General features: G+C 38.1%; 1 protein-coding gene across 2 annotated transcripts in view; it reads right to left on the reverse strand.

Moving 5' to 3' along the window:
* The window catches only part of SUCLG2 (succinate-CoA ligase GDP-forming subunit beta), a 286,827-nt gene that overhangs the window by 124,693 nt on the left and 137,790 nt on the right, over window positions 1-24,344 (reverse strand). For both annotated transcript variants that reach the window (XM_012473799.3, XM_012473805.2), the window contains exons 5-7: window positions 20,118-20,270; window positions 17,870-17,959; window positions 8,283-8,379 (exon numbers count right to left, since the gene is read on the reverse strand). In XM_012473799.3, coding sequence (XP_012329222.2) covers window positions 8,283-8,379; window positions 17,870-17,959; window positions 20,118-20,270 — 340 coding nt within the window. The remainder of the gene's footprint in view (window positions 1-8,282; window positions 8,380-17,869; window positions 17,960-20,117; window positions 20,271-24,344) is intronic.

Genomic DNA, 24,344 nt, shown 5'->3' on the forward strand with positions numbered 1-24,344 from the left:
AGAATGAAGACACCACATACCAGAATCTCTGGGACACATTTAAAGCAGTCTCTAGAGGAAAATATATAGCAATAAGTGCCCACATGAGAAGAAAGGAGAGATCTAAAATTGACACCCTATCGTCAAAATTGAAAGAGCTAGAGGAGCAAGATCAAAAAAACTCAAAACCTAGCAGAAGACAAGAAATAACTAAGATCAAAGCAGAATTGAAGGAGATAGAGACACGAAAAACCCTTCAAAAAATCAATAAATCCAGGAGCTGGTTTTTTGAAAAGATCAACAAAATAGACAGACCACTAGCCAGACTAATAAAAAAGAAAAGAGAGAATAACCAAATAGATGCAATAAAAAATGACAAAGGCGATATCACCACAGATTCCACAGAAATTCAAACCATCATCAGAGATTATTACAAACAACTCTATGCACATAAATTAGAAAACCTGGAGGAAATGGATAAATTCCTGGACAGCTGCCTCCTGCCAAGCCTAAACCAGGAAGAAGTCGAAACCCTGAATAGACCAATAACAAGGTCTGAAGTCGAGGCAGCAATTAAGAGCCTACCACCCAAAAAAAGCCCAGGCCCAGATGGGTTCACAGCCGAATTCTACCAGACATACAAAGAGGAACTGATACCATTCCTACTGAAACTATTCCAAATAATCCAAAAAGAGGGAATCCTTCCCAAATCATTTTATGAGACCAACATCATCCTAATACCAAAACCTGGCAGAGACTCAACAAGAAAAGAAAACTACAGGCCAATATCCATGATGAACATAGATGCAAAAATCTTCAATAAAATAATGGCAAGCCGATTACAACAGCACATCAAAAAGCTTATCCACCATGATCAAGTAGGATTCATCCCGGGGATGCAAGGCTGGTTCAATATACGCAAGTCTATAAATGTAATTCACCACATAAACAGAACCAAAGACAAAAACCACATGATTATCTCAATCGATGCAGAGAAGGCCTTCGACAAAATTCAACAGCCCTTTATGCTAAAAACCCTCAATAAACTAGGTATCGATGGAACGTATCTCAAAATAATAAAAGCTATTTACGACAAACCGACAGCCAATATCATACTGAACGGGCAAAAACTGGAAGCATTCCCTTTGAAATCTGGCACTAGACAAGGATGCCCTCTCTCACCACTCCTATTCAATATAGTACTGGAAGTTCTAGCCAGAGCAATCAGGCAAGAAAAAGAAATAAAGGGTATTCAATTAGGAAAGGAGGAAGTCAAATTGTCTCTATTTGCAGACGACATGATTGTATATCTAGAAGACCCCCTCATCTCAGCCCAAAAGCTCCTGAAACTGATAAGCAACTTCAGCAAAGTCTCAGGATACAAAATCAATGTGCAAAAATCACAAGCGTTCCTATACACCAATAACAGACTTAAAGAGAGCCAAATCAAGAACGAACTGCCATTCACAATCGCTACAAAGAGAATAAAATACCTAGGAATACAACTAACAAGGAATGTAAAGGACCTCTTCAAGGAGAACTACAAATCACTGCTCAACGAAATAAGAGAGGACACAAACAGATGGAGAAACATTCCATGTTCATGGTTAGGAAGAATTAATATCGTGAAAATGGCCATACTGCCCAAAGTAATATACAGATTCAATGCTATCCCCATCAAGCTACCAATGACCTTCTTCACAGAACTGGAAAAAACCACCTTAAACTTCATATGGAACCAAAAGAGAGCCCGCATAGCCAAGTCAATTCTAAGCAAAAAGAACAAAGCAGGAGGCATCACACTACCAGACATCAAACTCTACTACAAGGCTACAGTAATCAAAACAGCATGGTACTGGTACCAAAACAGAGATATAGACCAATGGAACAGAACAGAGGCATCGGAGGCAACACAACATATCTACAACCACCTGATCTTTGACAAACCTGATAAAAACAAGCAATGGGGAAAGGATTCCCTGTTCAATAAGTGGTGTTGGGAAAACTGGCTAGCCATATGCAGAAAGCAGAAAATGGACCCCTTCCTGACACCTTACACTAAAATTGACTCCAGATGGATTAAAGACTTAAACATAAGACCTAACACCATAAAAACACTAGAAGGAAACCTAGGCAAAACCATTCAGGACATAGGCGTAGGCAAGGACTTCATGACCAAAACACCAAAAGCATTGGCAACAAAAGCCAAAATAGACAAATGGGACCTAATCAAACTCCACAGCTTCTGCACAGCAAAAGAAACAGTCAATAGAGTGAATCGGCAACCAACAGAATGGGAAAAAATTTTTGCAGCCTACCCATCTGACAAAGGGCTGATATCCAGAATTTACAACGAGCTAAAAAAGATTTACAAGAAAAAAACAAACAAGCCCATTCAAAAGTGGGCAAAGGACATGAACAGATACTTTACAAAAGAAGACATACATGAGGCCAACAAGCATATGAAAAAATGCTCATCATCACTGGCCATTAGAGAAATGCAAATCAAAACTACATTGAGATACCATCTCACACCAGTTAGAATGGCAATCATTAAAAAATCTGGAGACAACAGATGCTGGAGAGGATGTGGAGAAATAGGAACACTTTTACACTGTTGGTGGGAGTGTAAATTAGTTCAACCATTGTGGAAAACAGTGTGGCGATTCCTCAAGGACCTAGAAATAGAAATTCCATTTGACCCAGCAATCCCATTACTGGGCATATATCCAAAGGATTATAAATCGTTCTACTATAAGGACACATGCACACGAATGTTCATTGCAGCACAGTTTACAATAGCAAAGACCTGGAACCAACCCAAATGCCCATCGATGATAGACTGGACAGGAAAAATGTGGCACATATACACCATGGAATATTATGCAGCCATTAAAAACGAGGAGTTCGCGTCCTTTGTAGGGACATGGATGAACCTGGAAAACATCATTCTCAGCAAACTGACACAAGAACACAAAATCAAACACCACATGTTCTCACTCATAGGCGGGTGTTGAACAAGGAGAACACATGGACACAGGGAGGGGAGCACTATACATGGGGGTCTGTTGTGGGGGAGTGGGGGGGACAGCGGGGGGGGTGGGGAATTGGGGAGGGATAGCATGGGGAGAAATGCCAGATATGGGTGAAGGGGAGGAAGGCAGCAAATCACACTGCCATGTATGCACCTAAGCAACAACCTTGCATGTTTTTCACATGTACCCCAAAACCTAAAATGCAATAAAAAAAAAAAAAAAAAAAAAAAAAAAAAAAAAAAGATTTTCAATGTCACATTAATGAAACTTCAATTCCATAGAAAATTCATCTTGAACGAAGGCCATTCTGTATAGAAAGTGGGTGAAAAAAACATACCTATTAATATTTATAAAACAGTTTTCACCATCAAAAGCACATTGTTACATGCTTGATAGATTATACAAATGAATTTTCCTTCTGAACAAATATCAAAGAAAGCTGTGGTACTTATATGCATAAGGTGTTTTGTTGTTTTGTTTAGTGGTGTGAGATTCTGTGAGCTGCTAATTCAACAATCTCGATGGAAAACATGACTGGCACTTTGAGGCCTCTGACCCTAGAATTTTAACAGAGGAATGTGTCACAGAATTAAACAAAAGAAAAATACATTTCAGAGGGGAAACTTACACATAAAAGAAGCATAAAAACAGCAGGAAATAAGACTGTCATAATTAGTTTGGAAAATAATCTGTCTTCAAGCAATGTACTGTGTTTGATTTGTGATAAATAACCATAATGTGCTATTGAAACACGCCTTGCCAAAATGGCCTTAAAATGCTGATACTTTCAAATTAGTCCCACTTTCCATTAAATATTGATGTTCTGAGAGTTGTATACTTTTTGGAACTTTTTTTTAGTGGCTGTGAAAAGAGAAAATAGATATGGGGTGGGTAGGGGGGTTGGGGGAGGTAAAGAACTGAAAATGTTCTTGAAAATAGAGTCTTGTGTATAAAGAGAGAAACAGAGAAACACCCACCAACAACATGGGCACTTGCTAACAAGAAGCAACAGGGTGGTTATTTAGGGAAATCAATCTGAAGAAAGAAAGGAATTTGATGTGCCAGTTAACTATGGATAACCCGGCTTTAATTCTCAAGGAATCTTAGCCAGATAGTCACTGCTTCAAACTGGATCTCATTCCTTTGGTTCAGTGAATGAATTTCAGCTCCCAACTGATAAAGATGCCCTAATGTAGGAATTCTTAACTTCTAGACTATGGACAGATTAGGTGAGGTCATTCTCTGTGGACAGGGACCATCCTGCGCATTGTAGTTTGTTTAGTGTCATACATGCCAGTAGCACAGCCTCCAAGTTGTGGCAACTGAAAATGTTCCCTGGGGGACAAAATACCCAACCTTCCCACGGAGTACAATGTGCTTTAAAGACATCAGAGAAAGGAGTCTGTGTACAGATAGAGCTGGCTGAAAGTAGGAAGAAATCCCTGATTCTCTTCAGGCCTTATGCCAGTCCATACCTTAATACTTCCCTGTTATAGGAATAAAATAACTTTTTAACAAAAACAAAGCTAATATAGCTTTCTGTCATTAGCAACCATTATAATCCTAGCTAACAGTTACTAAACTATATTGTGGTTAGTAGTGTCAAATTATATTTTTTGAATCAGATTATTAATCATATGAAAAAAGAGTTCCTGGACTACAGTTCTTTCTCCACGTCAAAAATTCCCTATGAGTGACTTAGCAGCATAGATGTTATCAAGGCCACTGTTCTTCACACAACATTACTTGTTATGCAAATATATGAATGATAACCTGAATTCTAAAAAATAGCACTCACTGGCCAATGGTGGGCCAAAAAAATTTCCTAAAAAGAGGTGGTACAGGATGGGTACAGTGCTCACACCTGTAATCCCAGCACTTTCGGAGGCCAAGGCGGGCAGATCACCTGAAGTCAGGGTTCAAGACTAGCTTGGTCAATGTGGTGAAACCTTGTCTCTACTAAAAACACAAAAATTAGCTGCGGTGGTGGGCGCCTGTAATCCCAGCTACTCTGGAGGCTGAGACAGGAGAATCGCTTGAACTCAGGAGGCAGAGGGTGCAGTGAGCTGAGATTGCATCACTGCACCCCAGCCTGGACGACAGAGTAAGACCCCGTCTCAAAAACAACAACAACAAAAAGGTGGTACAATGTGATGCTGAGTTCCTTAAACTTCTAAATTTAAAGAACAATTATTAAATCAAAGTTTGAATGTGGAAATTTTAATGGGAAATGTTCTACTACTACTGATGCAAACAGAAATAACTAATACTCAGATTATAAATATTAAGATTATCAATACTGCTAAAATATAAATGACTGCTTTTACAGTTTCCAAATAAAAGATAGCTTTAGGGGATTGTGATAATGATGAAGATCAATTTGTACATTTGGTCATTAATCACCATTTCCTAACTGGGTTTAATTTGACTACTGCTCATTAGAGTTATAAACCAACATACTCATTTAATTGTGATTATAATTCAATTGCTGAACTTTTATGGTACAATGAACAAATTAATAGCTAAAGATAATTCTGCTCTTTAAAATATCACATAAGACACGTTTTAATGAACTGTATATAAAAAATGTTTTAAGATGATTCCCTTTAAAAAAAAAATCAAGACTCCTGCATTCTCTTAATAATTAAAAATCAAACTTCAGACTCATAACGTTTTATAAATACCCTGTAAAAAAATGGTTCCCAGCCAGGCACGGTGGTTCATGCCTGTAATCCCAGCACTTTGATTATCTGGTCCAGGCAGGCAGATTACGAGGTCAGGAGATCGAGACCATCCTGGTAGGGTGAAACCCTATCTCTACTAAAAACACACACACACACAAAAATTAGCTGGGAATGCCTGTAGTCCTAGCTACTTGGGAGGCTGAGGCGGGTGAATTGCTTGGAGATGGGAGAATCACTTGAACTCAGAAGGCAGAGTTTGCAGTGAGCCGAGATTGAGCCACTGCACTCCAGCCTGGCGCCTGGTGACAGAGCAAGACTCCGTCTCAAAAAAAGAAAAAAGAAAGAAAGAAAAGGAAAAGAAAAAAAAAATAAAGAAAAGGTTCCCACACCTTTGTTCCCTGCAGCCAGAACATAGCCTGTGACTGCTTCCCAAAGGGATGAATAAAAATTGTATTGTAGCCATTTTTATCCCACTCCATAGCTATAGCTGAATTTCCATTTTTCTTAATATGAAGCAACTAGGCTGCTTGTGTATACTAGTTTAAAAACAATACATGACCTTTAAGAACTTTTGTTAAACCTTTTCCTTCATTTCTTGGATTTAATTATCAACATGAATTTTGACTGTTATTCCCTGCCAAACTGGAGACTACTTCTAGGTCATGTTCATGAAAGCAAGTAATTAGTTTAAATGGGAAAAAGTAGAAAAGGTAGGTTGCTACAGTTGAGTCTGGAGTATCAGAATCAACATGCCTGCTGGACTCAGAGGGACATGGGTTCAAATCCCAGCTTCTGTAACTAGCGGCCCCTGGGAGAGTCACACTAGTTTTTCAATCCTCTATAAAATAGGGATAACAACTTTTTCAGGGTTGTGGTAAAGAATATGAAAGAATGTATGTATAAGTTTATCACAATGCCTGGCATATAAGCTCAAAAAACAGCATATTCCCCTTCCTTTCTTCTCTTTATGAAATATTCATGATTTTATGGCCATAGCAATTGAAAAAAAAATTTTATGAATACAGGTAGCTTGTTTATAAATGACCAAGCTCAGATTTCTATCGGATGGTCATTTGTATAAATCATGAAATATATTATTTTCAATGGCTTCCTAAGCATAAAGTCTTTGCTTGCTCTTGTCTGAAATCTATACCTTTCCTGGGCTACTCTGAGATTACCTGAGAAGAGGAATTTCATTTCATGAATGTTAAGGACTAGCCTCTTTTGTATCTGACACTGCATGCATACTCATATATGATCTCATCTTATTTTTACAACACTCTATGAGCTAGGCATCATTTTCACTACTTATTTGATTAAAAAAAAAAAAGACCTGAAACTTAGGTCGGCTAAGTAACATGCCTAGATCTGTAGCCAAAACATGGTAGATACAGAATTTATGTTTAGGCCTCTCTGGGTTCCAAGGAAATGATAATGTAGCTTCTCTGAGTCTAGCTACAGAATCTCTGAAATGTGCTAGGAAGAAAATACTGTCTCATCCACCTTGGCTCAAAAGTTGATGTGTTTACACATAATGATTCACCCCATTTACCAATTCAATGCAAAGTCCTATTTGCTGACTGTTACATGCCAGACAACATGCAATACACTGGAGGTGAAATGTACTAAAAAAGAAAGGATTCATGAAATTTATAGTCTATCCTATCCACCTGCTATTTCACTCTTTTGATAGCAAAAGCTTGTGAATGTGTGTGTGGAACCCCACCTTTCCCTCCACCACATACACATTTACATGCTTTTGCTATCAAATTAATAAGAACTTATAGAACATTGGCTGTATGCAAGAAACAGTGAAGTTGAGTGAGGTACTGAGATATAAAATAGTCATTTATACTCTACAAGTACCTGATGGATAGGAGAAACCTTCACCAATGCCACCTCCTCCTGCCTGAAGCAAAAACTACATCTAAGTAGAGTTCAACTCGGGGCCTTAGGGGCTTCACCAAGGTGATATAAATCCAGCCCAGAAGACAAGGTGAAATTATATACAGATTTAGGCAAACTAAAGATGTTCAAAAAGCTCCAGTTCCATAAAGGCACATGCATTCATTGTACTCAAGGGTGTGATTCCCATTTCTATACAAATCTTTACCTTAATCACAACAGCGATGCACCTAAAAAATAAGGTGGAAGGAAACAGGTGGATGGATGTTTCTTCTCTTTTATTATTATTATTATTATTATTATTATTATTATTGAAACAGGGTCTCAGTATGTTACTCAAGCTGGTCTCAAAGCCTTGGCACTTTCTTGGCCTCAAGTGATCCTCCTGCTTCGTCCTCCCAAAGTGCTGGGATTACAGGCACGAGCCACCGCACCAAGCCTGGATGTTCTTAAGTAAAACAACCAGTAGCTTCCTTAGAGGCTTGGAATTTGGCTACCAACAAACCTAAGTGCTGAAATGTTCAACTGTGTCATGGGAGCATTTGAAACTATGGCAGAAATTAAATTACTGAAAGGAATTAATGCAAAGCTGCTGCTATAGTCTTATGTGCAATTTAATTTACAGTTTGCGTAAATAATTACAATACATTCATTTGTTTTCTCTATTTTTTTTTTTTACCTTGTCCTTCTGGAGTTTCACCAAAGGGATTCACTTCCACCTGAGTAGCATCAATTTTCAGGAAGAGATTATACAGCTTCGTAATTTGATCTGCAGCCTAAATGCGATCAAGTGAAATAGAATTACACCAAAGCAGTAAAAGAAATTTTATTTTGCTGGATTAATGAAACCTTGAAAATATCAAGTTATGTTTTTATTTTCAGTTAGGTTTTCTGAAGGGAAAAACAGAAAAACATAATTATTTTAATTTCCGTTGCTATTCATTAAAAGAAATTGCTCAACTCTCCTCCAGACACCAGAAGAGACCATTATCAAGAAAACAAAATATTTTCAGTACAGCCTAAAATGTTGTTAATCTTTTTGTAAATTATCATGTCTCTATTAGCAGAGTTAAGCTGCAATATAAGCTACAATCATTAATACAAACAAGCTCCATTTAAGTAAAAGGTAAACATGATTTTGAGAGTTTATAATGACTAGGTTTTCCTTATTGTGCTGAAATAAAACAGTTATTATATTCATCAATCCAACCCATAATCTGTGAAACAACAATTACTGAGTGTCTAATGGAAATTGTTGCAAAACAGGAAGATGAAAGTGCTTAATAGTATAGTTACTGAACAGCACAGTTCGAACTGAAATAGTTTGTCCCAAAGGCATTAATGACAAAGATCAAGAATATCCAAGGTTGCCCTGTTATGCCCTGGCTTCATTTTTCTCACTCTGCTTGAAATTCACTCATTCATTCATTCTTTTCAACCAATATTTCTTCACTGCCTATGACATAGCAGGCTGGTATCCCATGAGCTGGGGCTTGAAATGAGAACATGAATGAGCCATCCCCCTGCCCTGGAAAGCTCCTGTCAGTAAGGAAAGGAGCATGTGATGCACAGAGCAAGGGGGTTGATCACGGCAAAGCATTAGGTATCAGTCTCATTTCTGGCTCCATTTTTCTCTTAAGCCACAGTTTTCCCATTGCCATATTTCACTCACTGTGCCAGCCTTACATTATTTGCAGCAGATCCATTTTCTGTTCCCCAACTCTACTCTGTATATGAGGGGAGCTGATGCTTACAGGTTGAGTTTTCTAGGTTCCTAGGTCAGCTGGTTTCTAGCTGGGGTCAGCCAGTGGGAAGCAGTGGTGAGAGATGGAGGTGGGAAGAAGGGAAAAGCCTCTCTTTCTATCAAGGCAGCATCTCTTCCTCTGGCTCTTGCTCCCACTGGAGAAACCCACCAGGGTTCTAGCTTCTGTATCCAAGGTCTAGTAAACACTGCTGCCTCATTTTTGTTCTTGGAACACGAAGATGGATATGCTCTAGATTGCCTTTCTGTCTACTCTTAAAGTATTCAGCTCTTGCAGCACCTATGAAACACATACCTAAAGTAAATACCCACTGGTGTAAATATTCCAAGTGGTTCCAGATTTGACTGAAGAACTATGGATTTAATTCATGCTATCTTAATGTATTTTGTGTCTACCTACAAATGTCTTTAAATTCAAATTTGAGGCCTAGTAGATATAAACAAAACCACACAATAAGTATGATTAAATGTTTTCAGTATTAAATATTTGTATGAGTAGATAATACATGTATATGATATGAAATTCCCAAAGTACATAAGGGTTTTCCCTGATTGTACCACTCAACCACACAGGCCCCCAGCAGTAGCCACCTCATCATTTTGTGCTTCATCTGAGAGATACTCTGTGCCTAAGAAGGTATGCATTCCTCCTTCATCTGTCTTAAAAAAGCAAACTTGTTTCTGTGCCTCATTTCTTTACCTAACAGATTTTTAGAGACACGTCATCAGCAACACAGGTAGATCAATAGTATCCTTTTAATTGACTACATAGTATCTTACTGTATTGATATACATTTCCTTTAACCTTTCACTTAAATAATGATCATTTGGATTGTTTCTAATAGGTTGACATTATAACACTGCCTTACTTGTCTCTGTACATTTAGCATACAGGTGATTAAAGATTTGTAGGATAAATTACCCAGAGTGAAGGAAAAAGGAGTGTAGGCATTTTAAAAACCAAAAGAGCCTGTTAAATTGTTCCTGACAGAAGCTGTCCCTAATTTTCACTCCTACGAAGTGAAAATTATCAGAGACATTGTTTTCCAACTTACAATCATTAGCCATTTGTATCTTTGCCAGTGTGTTAGGTGAAAAATGGTATCTCACTGATATGATCTGGCTCTGTGTCCCCACCCAAATCTCACCTTGAATTGTAATAATCCCCACAAGTCCTGGGAGGACCCAGTGAAAGGTAATTGATTCATGGTGACAGGATTTTCCCATGCTGTTCTCATGATAGTGAATAAATCTCAGGAGATCTGGTGGTTTTATAAAGGGCAGTTCCCCTGCACAAGCTCTCTTGACTGCCACCATGTAAGAAGTCCCTTTGTTCTTCCTTTGTTTTCCACCATGATTATGAGGCCTTCCCAACCATGTAGAACTATGAATCAATTAAACCTCTGTCCTTCATAAGTTACCCACTCTCAGGTATGTCTTTATTATCAGCATGAGAACAGACAAATACACTCACATACAGTTTTACTTTGAATTTATTTTATTATGAATGAGTTTGTGCAATATTCTGTGAGTTTAAGAGATACCTTATTCCTTTTTCTGTGAATTTTGCCTATTTTCCTGTTGAGATTTTGGTCTCATTAATCTATAGGAGGGGTGTGTGTGGGTGTGTGTGTATGTGTTTATAAGATGGTCTTGTTTTGTCACTTATACTGGAGTATACTGGCACAATCATGGCTCACTGTAGCCTTGAACTCCTGGGCTAAGATGATCCTCCCACCTCACCCTACCAAATAGCTGGACTACAGGCACATGCAACTATGCTCAGCTAATTTTTTATTTTAAATTTTTCTTGAGATGGGGGTCTCACTGTGTTACTCAGGCTGGTCTTGAAATCCCGGTCTCAAGCAATCCTCTTGCCTCAGCCTTGCAAAATATTGGCATTATGGGTATGAGAAACTGTGCCCAGCCTATAGGACATATTTTTACACGAAGGAAATTAGCTCCTTCTGTCATGTAAACTACAAATATTTTTTCCCTTTTAACATTTACCTACTAAACATGTTTTCTCTACTTTTGCCACATGGAAATTTTATAATAATGCCATTCTTTTTTTTTTTTTTGAGATGGAGTTTCGCTCTTGTTACCCAGGCTGGAGTGCAATGGCGTGATCTCGGCTCACCGCAACCTCCGCCTCCTGGGTTCAGGCAATTCTCCTGCCTCAGCCTCCTGAGTAGCTGGGATTACAGGCACGTGCCACCATGCCCAGCTAATTTTTTGTATTTTTAGTAGAGACGGGGTTTCACCATGTTGACCAGGATGTTCTCAATCTCTTGACCTCGTGATCCACCCACCTCGGCCTCCCAAAGTGCTGGGATTACAGGTGTGAGCCACCGCGCCCGGCCCAATAATGCCATTCTTATATGGCTTCTGGCTTTGTGTCAGACTTTTAAAAGGCTAAACCCATTCTGAGGTTTTTTTTTTTTTGAGATGGAGTCTCACTCTGTCATCCAGGCTGGAGTGCAGTGACGTGATATAGGCTCATTGAAACCCCCACCTCCCTGAGAGTATTTTTTAAAATTCTCCCATTATTTTTTCTAGTATTCTTTATCATTTCCTTTAATGTTTCCATTTTTTAAATCCAAATAAAATTTAACTTAAAGTGTGAAGCCAGCAAATACTTCACTGCTGAATATCTTTTGTATTTTGGGCGGTTTTCTAGGTCATCAATGGGAGCTTGCAATGTGAGTTGGACAGGGCATCCTATGTATCCTGGGTACCTTGGCATCCACTGTAGTGATACAATCTCTGCAGGGTCAACACTCTATAAATATTGGTTGAATTAAAGATTAATTTAATTCTAAGGGGGGACTAGATAATAGAAATAACTTCTGGGTACATAGATATATATAATCTTATCCATCTACTTCAAAACTTCCTTTTTAAAAAATTGTGATAAAATACACAAAACATAAAATTCACCATATCTCAACCATTGTGGAACCAATCTCTAGAATTTCTTCATCTTCCCTCAAACTCTGTATCACTAAACAAACTCCCATTCTCCTCTTCCCACTGCCTCTGCCAATATCATTCTACTTTGTGTCTATAAATTTGACTATTCTAGACGGCATCTCTGTCTCTCCCTCTCTATCTCTCCATACACATACACACACACACACACACACACACCCCTCCATATATATAGATATGTATGTATAGATATATAGATAGCAGATATATATATATACACACTAGAGATATCTATCTATATATACACATACATAAAATAAAAGTTATGCATATAAACATATACTAGATACCTGTGGAACCATACGGTGTTTGTCTTTTTGTGACTGGCTTATTTCACTTAGCACAATGTCCTCAAGCCCCATCCATACTGTAGCATATGTCAGAATCTTCTTTTACAAGGCTCAATAAAGTTCCATTATAGTATATACTACATTTTGTTTATCCATTCATCCACAGATGTACACTTAAATTGTTTCAGAACTTCTTAAGCCTATACCAACTTTGCTTAGTATAAAGCCTGAATTTTCTGCACATTAATGCCACTGTAATTTATACATTAGTATAGCATTCTGGGGATATTTTCTGTTTTAATTTTCAGTGTTATACAAAGACACACTATAATTTTTTGAGCAAGACTAAAATATAATTTGACTTGGAGACATCTCCAAATCAAGCTGGTTCTCCCTTGTAGATCTTACAATGACAAACCCTTGTATGATGTCTTATTCCAGAGGCTATACACTACATGGTTAGAAGGACTAGGCAGACAGAATGTGTAAATGTGACCAAGTGTAACAGGGAGTGGCATGGCATGTGGCAAGTTAAGATTCGCTTTCCTGCTTTCTACATGGGTTAAATGTTAAAAAATAAGCACAGGTCAAAAAGAACATTCTCCTGGTCAACTTGCAGTCAGTCGCTTACTACTGCCATCTACTTTCTCAGTTTATAACCACTCGGCACAAAAAGTTTTTCTGCACTTTTGCCACCAACTAATGTTATTTTAAGTTTGTCTGTTAAGCAATTTTTAAAAATTGAAATTCGTAAAATCAAATATAAATACATGAAAACCTGACAAGTTTATAAGATTCTTTAAAAATGTCTCAACAGGAGCATAAAGACAAAGGGCCTCAGAACTGTGCAGGCACAGTTATGCACTGGGTTGCCAAGATGTTGTTTACGAAGTCATTGTACCTGGCCACTCCACCCTTGACCCTCAACCCAGCTGAATATGACATATCCCCGGAAACCCAGTGGGCACAAGCCAAGTGGTTGGCTATAAGAGCCCAGCTGAAACGGGAGTACTTGCTTCAGTACAATGACCCTAACAGCTGACAGCTCATTGAAGACCCTGCCTTGATTTGTTGGACCTATGCAAGATCAGCAAATGTCTATCCTAATTTCACACCTACTCCTAAAAACCCACGCTTGGGACCTCTGTGTGGAATTAGGCACTTCTTCTTCTGGTATTATGTTTTCAAAACTAAGAGGACTAGGAAAGGAAAACTTATCCAGGAAGGAAAATTGGATCAAACATTTAACATCTGCCAATGATGACTATATTATTCTTGCTGAAATAAATAATCTATTAATTTTAAAAAAGCCTCAACAGGTTAAGAATTTTACATATTTTTCTTGCATTCCAGACATTACCATCAATATTCACATATAGCTCTCAAATCAAGCCAGAAGTACAAACCACTTCAAAAGGTGTTTGCGATCTTGCACTGACTTGGACCATCAGATTTTTCCATCAGCCTAAAACCTAGAGGCACATGTTGACAATTCATGGCACCCACGTTTTCAGAAATGAACAGTACAGATGATAACTAAGACACACTTGAAAAACTTGTAAGTTTCAGTCATATAATTGTCTGCCCCCCCCGCCCCCCACCCCGGCCACACCATCCTCAGTTTTTCTTTCTGTGGTTTTAGTTACCCACGGACTACTATGGTCCAAGTTATCAAATGGAAAGGACAAAATTATGGAATAAAATCCTCGGATGGAACACAGTATTAAAGTCACTCAAGGATTACGACCTCTACAGCAACACTTTGATGAGTTAAAAAGAAAGAGACAAAACTTCTAATTATGATGTTCTTCTAAAAGGTTGTGGTGAAAAACCTTCAACTATCCAGGATTCCCAACCACTGACATCATCTGTTCCTGACATCCAGCCACTGACACCTGTGGCTTGATGATCCAGGATCATCCAAAGTAGATGTCGCTCCTGAAGTACTGCCAGGAGGTCATGAGTAGCCCAAAGCTACGCCACAATGCACATATCATTCACCCTACGTCTTACCAAGTAGACATTGTATCATCTGACATCATCACAAGAAGGATGAATACAGTATAATGAGGTATTTTGAGAAAGAGACCATATTCACATCACTTTTATTATACTTTATTGCTATTGTTCTATTTTACTGTTGTTGTTAATATCTTACTGTACCTAATTTGTAAGTTAAACTTTATCCTAGGTATAGATATCCAGAAAAAAAAGAGTATATATAGGGTTTGGTAGTAGGTAAGCTTCAGGCATCCACTGGAGGTCTTGGAACATATCCTCCACAGATAAGGGGGACTTACTATATTAAGCTTCCCTATGTCTTAACATTTTTCAACAAATTCTCACAAAAATAGACTTTAGTTGGGAACAAATACTTGATAGTTTTCATGTAAAGTAAAATATCATGTTTATTTTTGTTGTGTCTAATATTAATCACATTTTAGAGACAACAGGCATGAGTCACAGAAAAGATATTAATCATTTTACAAGACTGTCATTTTATACGGTATTCAACTATGAGTGAGGTACCTCCAAATGCCTAAACTACATCCCAGATGAAAATTAAGTAACTTTCAACGTCACATTGAATCTAAGCCACCTCTAAGATACTATTTCTTTAGGAAAAGATCATTGATTGATGATTGTTTAAATGTTTCCCTTCTCCACTGACCCATCTGTTCATTGTAGACTGGCTCTCAATGTAGAACATTTCACTAATCCCACAGCTTGAGCAAGCACCATAAAGCAGAGATTCTCAAGCCTGCAACTCCAGTACAAAGCTTTCCCTGGGACCCCAAGCCATATATTCCTTCTACTGTAGAAACATACTCAGTTGTCCCTAGATGAACAGCTTCCAACATGACTACAGCTGAGTTCTCTCTCTCTCTGTCTCTCTCTCTCTTCCCCCCAATCCACCCTTTCACATTTCTTTATCCACTCCTCTTCCTGTACTCTCTCAGCCAGCAGGCAGATGTCTACTGGTCTGTGAGCCTCTGAATCCTGTACTCTCTCAGACAGCAGGCAGATGTCTACTGGTCTGTGAGCCTCTGAAGAAATGGTTGTTTTTCATTGTCTCTGCTCCCCAAGGCACACCAGACTGAGCAGCACCCAATCAGTGCTTATCCCAAGTTGCTGAGAAAATGAAGATTTAAAGCTTTCATGGAATTAGCAGTGAAGAAAGAAATAAATAACAGATTTAAAACATTTTATTTCCTTTCCTCAATAAATTAAGTCAAAGGTATACTGACAATATGGCCACTTACTGATCCCTGAGTTCTCACGTGTGCATCTTCCTTCCATAGGTTAACTCATTTAAAACCTAGAGTGTTTCAGGTACTAGGAAAACACCAGTAAGCCATTTAAGAGCTATAAATAAATCTTAATTTTCTCTTATAATATGTAGTGAGGGGGCAGTATCCTGTGATGTACATTATACTGTTATTAACTTCTCTAGAATTCTCTATTACATTCACCTCTTGAACTTTTAAATATGTGGTCAGCAGATTTTGCCCATTCCAGATTTATTTTGCTGCCATGAAAAGCCACCTTTTGCTGACTCCCTAGGAACCTCTTCAAAGTGGACACAAAGATGTGTTGTTTCACCTAGTCATGTACATGACAAATGTTTCTTGAGGAATAAAAACAGATGCCAAGCACTTTGCCAGCTGCTGGTAACACGGATGAGAGGAGAATGGACAAAGTCCCTGCTGTGGTAAAGATTAGGATCTAGCAAAGGTGATTGCAAATAAATAAGAGAAATACAGATGTCCAAAGTGATGTGGAGGAGGGAGACAGAGTCACTGCGCACACTCTGGAGCTGACTGCTGGACAGGGCAGCTAGACCACAGTGGCTGTACAGGAGACGGGCTTTTGGTGACCACCACTGCCACAGGAGAAGCCCTTTAATAAATGTCAAGTGAATGGCTAATGTAGCTGGTATCCTCATTTTCAGGAGATGAAACCAATGACTGTAGCACAAATTCAGGAATCTTCCAGTATCTTCCTTTAGACAGATCACTATCCTGGCATCTCTTTGCTAGTCTCATAAATGGCAATTAGTTCCTCTAATTGTCCACTGAATCATGGCCCTTTCTCTGTCATCCTGAGGTCTGGTCCCAGATGACCCTGTTTCATTCTACCATCTTCAATCTTTTGCTTTCAAAGTGAGCCTTTACCCTTTTTCAAATAAGCGGTTTCCCTTCATTTAAGCATATATATTTTTAAAACCTTATTCTGCTTTACCCCTCTTTGACTTGCCTACTGTTACCATAAAACTTCCAGAGAGACAGTCAATCAAAAGAAAAAGAAAACACAGGAAGAAAAGAGTGCATCATCTACTGTCTTATGGGAATAGTGCTGCCCAACCAAATTAAAGGACATACTCTATAACCTCTTCATAAAGCCCCAGGCCAGAGAACATATACACATGCACACATGCACACAATCTAGGGTCATTAAGGTAGCCTTTCTGAGTAATAGAGGAAGGAAAAAGTAAGTTCATCTGATTTCGCTGTGGCACTAGGAAGCTTGCGCCGCTAGACACATAATTAGGTGCACAGGGTGGACCCAAAGGCAGAGCAGGGCACAATGCTCAAGACAGATTCTGTCCCTCAACAGCTCTGAGGCCAATGTTTTGTTCTTTGAATCTAAGGGATATTATTACAAAATTGGCGTATTTTAAGTTGTTCTCTTTATGTCATCAATATTCATTTCGAATGCCCATTAGCTATGAAAGAACAGTAATTAGCTAAATAACATGTATTATCAATACCAATAAGAATGGGCCTTTATGGAGCACTATAATAAGGACTTTCACACATTATTTTACTGAATCCCCACAATAAGCTCTCAGGAGTTGTCATCATTCCCATTCTACAGATGATGAAACTAAAGTTCGAATGAGCTGAATCACACACCTGCCAGTGCTATGTACCAGCAATGCTACAGAAAAAATAGAGATTACGATCCATCATAAAGTGCATGTGTCCACATGCAATACACATGCAGACACATACCAAAATACATTAAAAGACACATCATAAACATCCTCTTTTAAAACATCAGGGAAATATTTTTCTTCATCATAAACAGCTGGAGGAAAAAAATCATAAAACAATAAATAATCCTGTTTCCTGGTAATCACAGAAACTAGAGGCAATTAAGCAAGTTCCCAAATGTTTTCTGAAACAAGTCAGAAACACCATCCCCCAATGGCTTATATACCTGGCTTTTCAAAGGCCCAACAAAGCCTAGATTTTCTGCCATCCGCTGAGCTTGGCTGTCCTTTATTCCTTCAAAAATGTCAATTTGCTCCTAGTAAAAATAAATCAAATAAACAAAATTCAGACAGTGAACTAAGAAGATTTACAACCTCAAAAGAAAATGCTTAGTATTTATTTGCAAATGAGTAATTAAAGCATGGCACCTATCCAGAGATCTCTGAGCAGGGCTCCCACAGATGCCTGTAGGGTATGTTTTAATTAGCAGACCATCTATAAAACAGCCCTTCCAAAAACTATATAATTCTTCATGGTGGCATGCTGACAAGAAGATCTGATGCCAGTTTTCACTTTTAATTACTATACAGATGGCATTGACGAATATTTAGTCAGTTAATTTTTATGACATCTTTTGGAAGGCTTCCAAAGTAAGGTTTTCCTGCCTAATATCAGTTAAGTTTAAAGCATGTCATAGATAGGTTAAATATTACCTTATGATTTAAACACTCTATTGGTGATAATTCTTACTGATATCTTACCTCTACAAAATGCTATTGTCTCAAAGACACTGAGCACTGTTCATATACATTATTTCATGCATCCTCTTAACAAATGGAATGGCTTGATTTAAATAATGTGAACTTGGAAAATAACTAGGTGTTATTGGTAAGTCTGCATATAAACTCTCAATTCAATTTCCAGGGTAATTAACTTAAATATGTAACACTGGTAAAAATATTTTAAAACCAATCACTGAAGTATGAGTACAGCAGGTCTGCAAATAACGTTACTTCATTCAAAGTTATTTTGTTATAATGTTGAGAGAAAAAAAAATAATCAATTCCTAGCCAAGACCACTGTCTGTGTGAAGTCTACACATTCTACCCTTGTCTGAGTACGTTTTCTCTGGGTCCCCTGGTTTACTCCCACATCCCAAATCTGTACACGTCAAGTGAACTGGCATGTCTACACAGTCCCAGTCTGAGTGGGTGTGGGTGTGCTGTGTGAGTGTGCTCTGAAATGAGATGGTGTCTCGTCCAGGGTGGGTTCTATCCTTGCACCCTGTGCTCTGGCCACCAGAGACCCTGAGCTGGAATAATTGGATAAATAATGATCTTATTTGTTTTTATGAAATCTTTCTGAAATGTTTACATGGCTCCTATTTATTTTAATGTGTAACATTAGAAATGTGTTGATCTTTACTTAGGAGTTGGGTGATGTTTTTGTGAGCATAAATATGCCATAGGAACTTAATTCTTGTTTATATCAATTAGCCTATGTATGGTAACACTGGTTTCCTTATACACCGTTTCCGTTCAAGTCACAATTTCCAAGAGCCTGTTGAGGATGCTAAGTGAGTGTGTATTGTACATTATTTAAACAAAGAGATTTTAAAAAATAAACTCTCCCCTTTTCAAAGGGAAACAAAATATCATTTTCTAAAAGAAATAATGAATGTTTCTGGTGGAAAATTTTAATGTAATTTTGACCCCAAGAACCCAGATTAAAAACTTGAATTTTAGTTCTGAAAAGTTATGTTGTTCTCCTTACAGCTGAGGTAGGTTAAGAAGCACTTGATATACATCATCTTATTTAATCTTTATAATCTTACAGGATAGAAATCACCCCATGTTCATCTTACTGATTTAAAAAGTGAGGTTTAGAGACTTCGAGAAACTTGCACTCTGATTAAATTTGACCTCCGATCTATGACTTGAAACTAAGCTTAATATCAATAAATGAGTCAAAATTTCAAGGATTGAAAGAAACAGACAGAATCTGGACTTCATAAAGATCCTAGTTTACATCAACAGTACTGAGAGACCTCAAGGCAGTGTCTAGTTCACATCTGCTAAAAGAGAATTCATTCATCTCCTAGAAGAGAATTTCTAGATCATATATAATATAAAATGAAAGAGAGTTAACCATGAGAAATGAAAATACAGCAGTCCTCTCCCATTGGTTAATTCTTGAGGAAGATTGGATGGAAAGAATTCAGGGAGGAAGAAAAGGCAGGAAGAAGGAAAGAAGGAAGATTGGGGAAAGCAAAGATAAAAAGTCCTTGAACACTGAATACCTTGATTCCACCCAACTTTCAACTGGATACCTAGAAAGAGAAAGGGCTCAATATCTTCATACCTTAAATTGTAGAGACAGATTTACTGCTCCTGGCCTTAGACTCCACATTAAACATTTAACAGCTTCTACAATAACAATCAATTAATAGAGGGTAGCCAGGAATTTAAACATACCTTAAAAATGAGCTCTGGATTTGAAGCAGCCACCTCTTCAATGTCGACGCCCCCCTGCGGGCTGCCCACCAAGACTGGGCCATTGCAGGACCGGTCCATCAGAATTGCTAGGTAGGTTTCTCTGGAAATGTCCAAGGCTTCAGCAACCATCACCTACCACATTAGTGGGAAAGTCAAATTAATTCAGCATTAAGCTGATTTCTACTTGGAAATCTATACGAACTTGCTACACGAATCAAACGGCTTCATTTTCAGGCTCCTAAAGCCCAGGGAGTCAGTTTGCAGAGATTTGAGAGTTCTGCTCTCATGCTCACAATGCCCATTTTTACCTCCTTAATTGATCCTGTTAACTTGTCCCAGTGACAGGTACTTGGTTTGCCTCAAGGAACTTTCCCACTTTAATCTTTTTTTTTTCCTTCCTCAAGAAACTGTGCGGCTTAAGAAATACTCCAGGGAAGTGGCTGTTATTTTAATTTGAGATATTAACATACATACATATATATATTACTACACTGACTTTTCTCAGATTTCACTGGTGGAAAACCAAGTATGATTGCCACAGAAGGATTCTTTTACGGTGTGTCTGATACTTCATATGTTTGTAAGTTTCTCTCTCTTTGATCACTATATTCCATTTTATATTTTCTTTTAATTTACAAATAGAATACTTGTTTGTTCAAAAATAGTGCAAATGACACCAAACATATTGGAGAAAATAAAGCAGCCCCCTGCTCTACACCTCTACCTCAAACAAACCGCTCGGGCCCCAGAAGTCAGGGCAGGTAATGAGCCTACCAGGAACTTTTGTGATAACAAAAAAAAGTACCCGTCCCTCTGGGAGGATGTGGTCACTTGCCAGGACCATGACTGGGCAAGGGACAAGTGGAATGTTAGAATGTCATTCAATTCCACAAGTAAGAGGGGACTCACTGCCTCAGGCAGGTGTCTTTTTGCTCTGTAAAACTTGAACGGCATGTAATAGCCCTACCAAGAAAAACCACTGCTAACATTCTGGACCTTTTCTATGTATCTGCAAGCATTGCAGTAATGGAATCATCCTACATGTGGAAGCATATTATATACGATGCCTGTCTTTCTTTTTTTTTTTTTTCAATCTTTTTTTTTTTTTAGACAGAGTCTCACTCCATCACCCAGGCTGGAGGGCAGTGGCACAATCTCAGCTGACTACAACCTCTGCCTCCCTGAAACCTCTGCTTCCCAGGTTCAAGCGATTCTCATGTCTCAGCCTCCCAAGTAGCTGGCCTTAGAGGTGCCTGCCACCATGCTTGGCTAATTTTTATATTTTCAGTAGAGATGGGGATTCACCATTTGGCCAGGATGGTCTTGAACTCCTGACCTCAAGTGATCTACCTGCCTTGGCCTACCAAAGTGCTGGGATTACAGACATAAGCCACACGTCTGACCTCTTTCTTAAAATCTTAATACTACAACTTAAATGTCTTTCTAAGGCCTCTCTTCCTTGTGATTACACGATACTTACATGACAATATGTATTTAACCATGTTCTCGCTGTTTTTTTTTGTTTTTGTTTTTAAGACAGGGTCTTGCAATGTCGCTCTCAGGCTGGAGTGCAATGGCACAACCGTGGCTCAACTGCAGCCTCAACCTCCCAGGCTCAAACGATCCTCTCACCTCAGCCTCCTGAGTAGCTGAAACTATAGGCATGCATCTCCATAGGCATCTAATTTTTGCTTTATTTTTTGTAGATATGGGGTCTTGCTATGTTACACTTGCTGGCTTCAAACTCCTGGACTCAAGCAATACACTCACTTCAGCCTCCCAAAGTGTTAGGATTACAGGCATGAGCCACAATGCCTGGCCTGCTGACAGACATTTACGTGAAATTCAATTTTCCTAAAATGCTACTTTAGAGAGTATTTTTATACATATATCTTTGTTCATTTCTTTTAGTAACCCTGTGAATAAGGATCCTAAATGTGAAATGCCTAGGTTTTAAACTGTGAATATTTAAAATTTCGGTAAGTACTTTCAAAGTGCCCTTGAGAGAGGTTGTTCCAACTTACACACCTAATAAGAACAATGAAAGATGTCTTAGATGTTTAAAGAACATAAAACAATCCCATAAATAATCAGTAATAGATGTGAAAATAATGAAAGCACTTACATTGCTTTTCTTACAAGTAGTTGAGTAATGGGTTCTACTTAAAAAGTTACAGATTAAGTAGCATTAGATTTTAGCTACTCAGATACCACAAAAACACTGTTTTAGGTCACATGAAATGGGATAAATATATGATGATCTAAAAAGCCATAATGCAATGAATACAGAACTCCTCTTTTTCAAACTTTTGTTGAATTTACCATTAGTTAAAAATAAAATATACAAGTCTTTATATTGATTTGTTTTATCAGAAATGGAAGCTCATGAGTATATAAAAACTATTTCTCAGCACACAATTTTAGAATTAGCACAGAACCATTCTGATTTGAAGTTGGTTGTCCTCACCAACAATGGCGGTCAAACCATCAGCTAGTACCTAATTCTCTTAGCCTTCAGGTTGCCTAAAACCATCAATTCTTTCAGATTGAGGAGTAGGAGAATGCTTGAAGCAAAAATACTTAGTCCTATTCTTTCCTTATAAAATACAGTAACAACTTGTCGCTTATAGTTTGCCTTTCTAGGCATCAACATTAATACAAACATTTTAAGAAATTAAGATAATCATTTCTTGTAAAAGTTTCTCTAGAAGGAGAGAGAGTGGTTTTAAAAACTTTGGCACAAAATACAAACTGAGGAATGTGTTTTGTTTATGCTTTCAGGTCTTTGGTCTTAATACTGCTCATTTTCTAATACAGAGTTAGTCTAGTGAATAATACTTAATGACTTTCAGTAGTTATTCTTAGAAGCAACACAAAATTATAACTTTTTAGGATAAGTGTCATTCAAGAGTCCTATTCTTAATCTTCAAAAATGTTGACAGATGTGCTCTGTATTCCACCAAATTTCTATTTGTGAAGCCCAGCTGCTGTCTGGAACAACTCTTGCTTTGTAGGAATAATGTGTGACTCTTTAAGAAAATGTTACCAGGAAAATAATTATCAAGAGATAATTCAAGAAATTTTATACAACAAAGACCAGTTTGTTGACGTCGTCATGTCTTCCAAATGACCCAGGATGTCAGAGTATTTCAGGAAGGGTTATAGAGTGATCTAAATGGATTCCACAAACACTCATCCCTGAGCAACTCTATTAGATACATTTCAAAAAAGCTTCATCTGTGAGTTACACAAAGAATATGTTGTTGACACATCATCTTTGCGGAGTCCACCAGTAGAGAAAGTTAAAATTGACCTATCTACCACTGAATCTGCTTTCTTAAAAATACCATTCTACTTGAATTGTGGTCAAGAGATGAATGTTAGTGTACAAACTATTTGTAACACACCCATGAACAGAGAAGATGAAATGTACATTTTCAAATTTTAAATTCATTACAGAGCAGTAAACACTACCAGTATTGAATGCGGGACTGCATGATGAGTAGCACTGTCTCATGGCCCTAGTACTAGCCCCAGGAACACAGAACACATTGGCACAGACTTAGAAAACAATTATCTGATATGTATAAATGTGTGTACGTGTTTAAATAGCTTCTCAAATAAATTTAGATTCAAAAGATTCTATAATCTTGGGACTTCCGCTTCTGAGAAGACGGAATAGACATATTTTTCCCTATTCTTCCTGCTAAGTACAAATAAAAACCTTGGACATATATATACATAAAACTTAAGGTGACTCTGAAAGTTATAGAGAAAACGAGAGACTAGCTAAAGAGCTTGAGGTCCAAGGAAGGGCATGGTAGTGAGTCACCTGTGTTTTCTTTGGCCTCATAAATCTCAGTCAGGGTGTCAGGTGCTAGAGAAGCCAGCAATCCAGAAACAATAGGCAGAGACAAATACGCTAACATTAACAATAGCTGGTGAGCTAAAAAAATAAAATTGCAAAAAAGTCTCACAATGTTTAAGGAAGTTTACCAACTTGTTTTGGGCCACTTTCCAAGCCATCATGGGATGCATGTGGCCTGTAGACCATGGGTTGGACAAGCTTGCACTAATCCATTCATGAGGGCAGAGACTTCATGACTAATTACTTCCCAAAAGGCTTTACCCCTTAATGCCAGCCAAATGGGGATTAAATTTCAACATGCATTTTGGAGGGGACATACAGACCATAGCATCCATGAA

This window comes from Aotus nancymaae, unplaced genomic scaffold (genome assembly GCF_030222135.1).
Source record: "Aotus nancymaae isolate 86718 unplaced genomic scaffold, 86718_ANA_hifiasm-v0.15.2.pri h1tg000046l, whole genome shotgun sequence".
In the NCBI taxonomy this organism is placed as follows: domain Eukaryota; kingdom Metazoa; phylum Chordata; class Mammalia; order Primates; family Aotidae; genus Aotus; species Aotus nancymaae.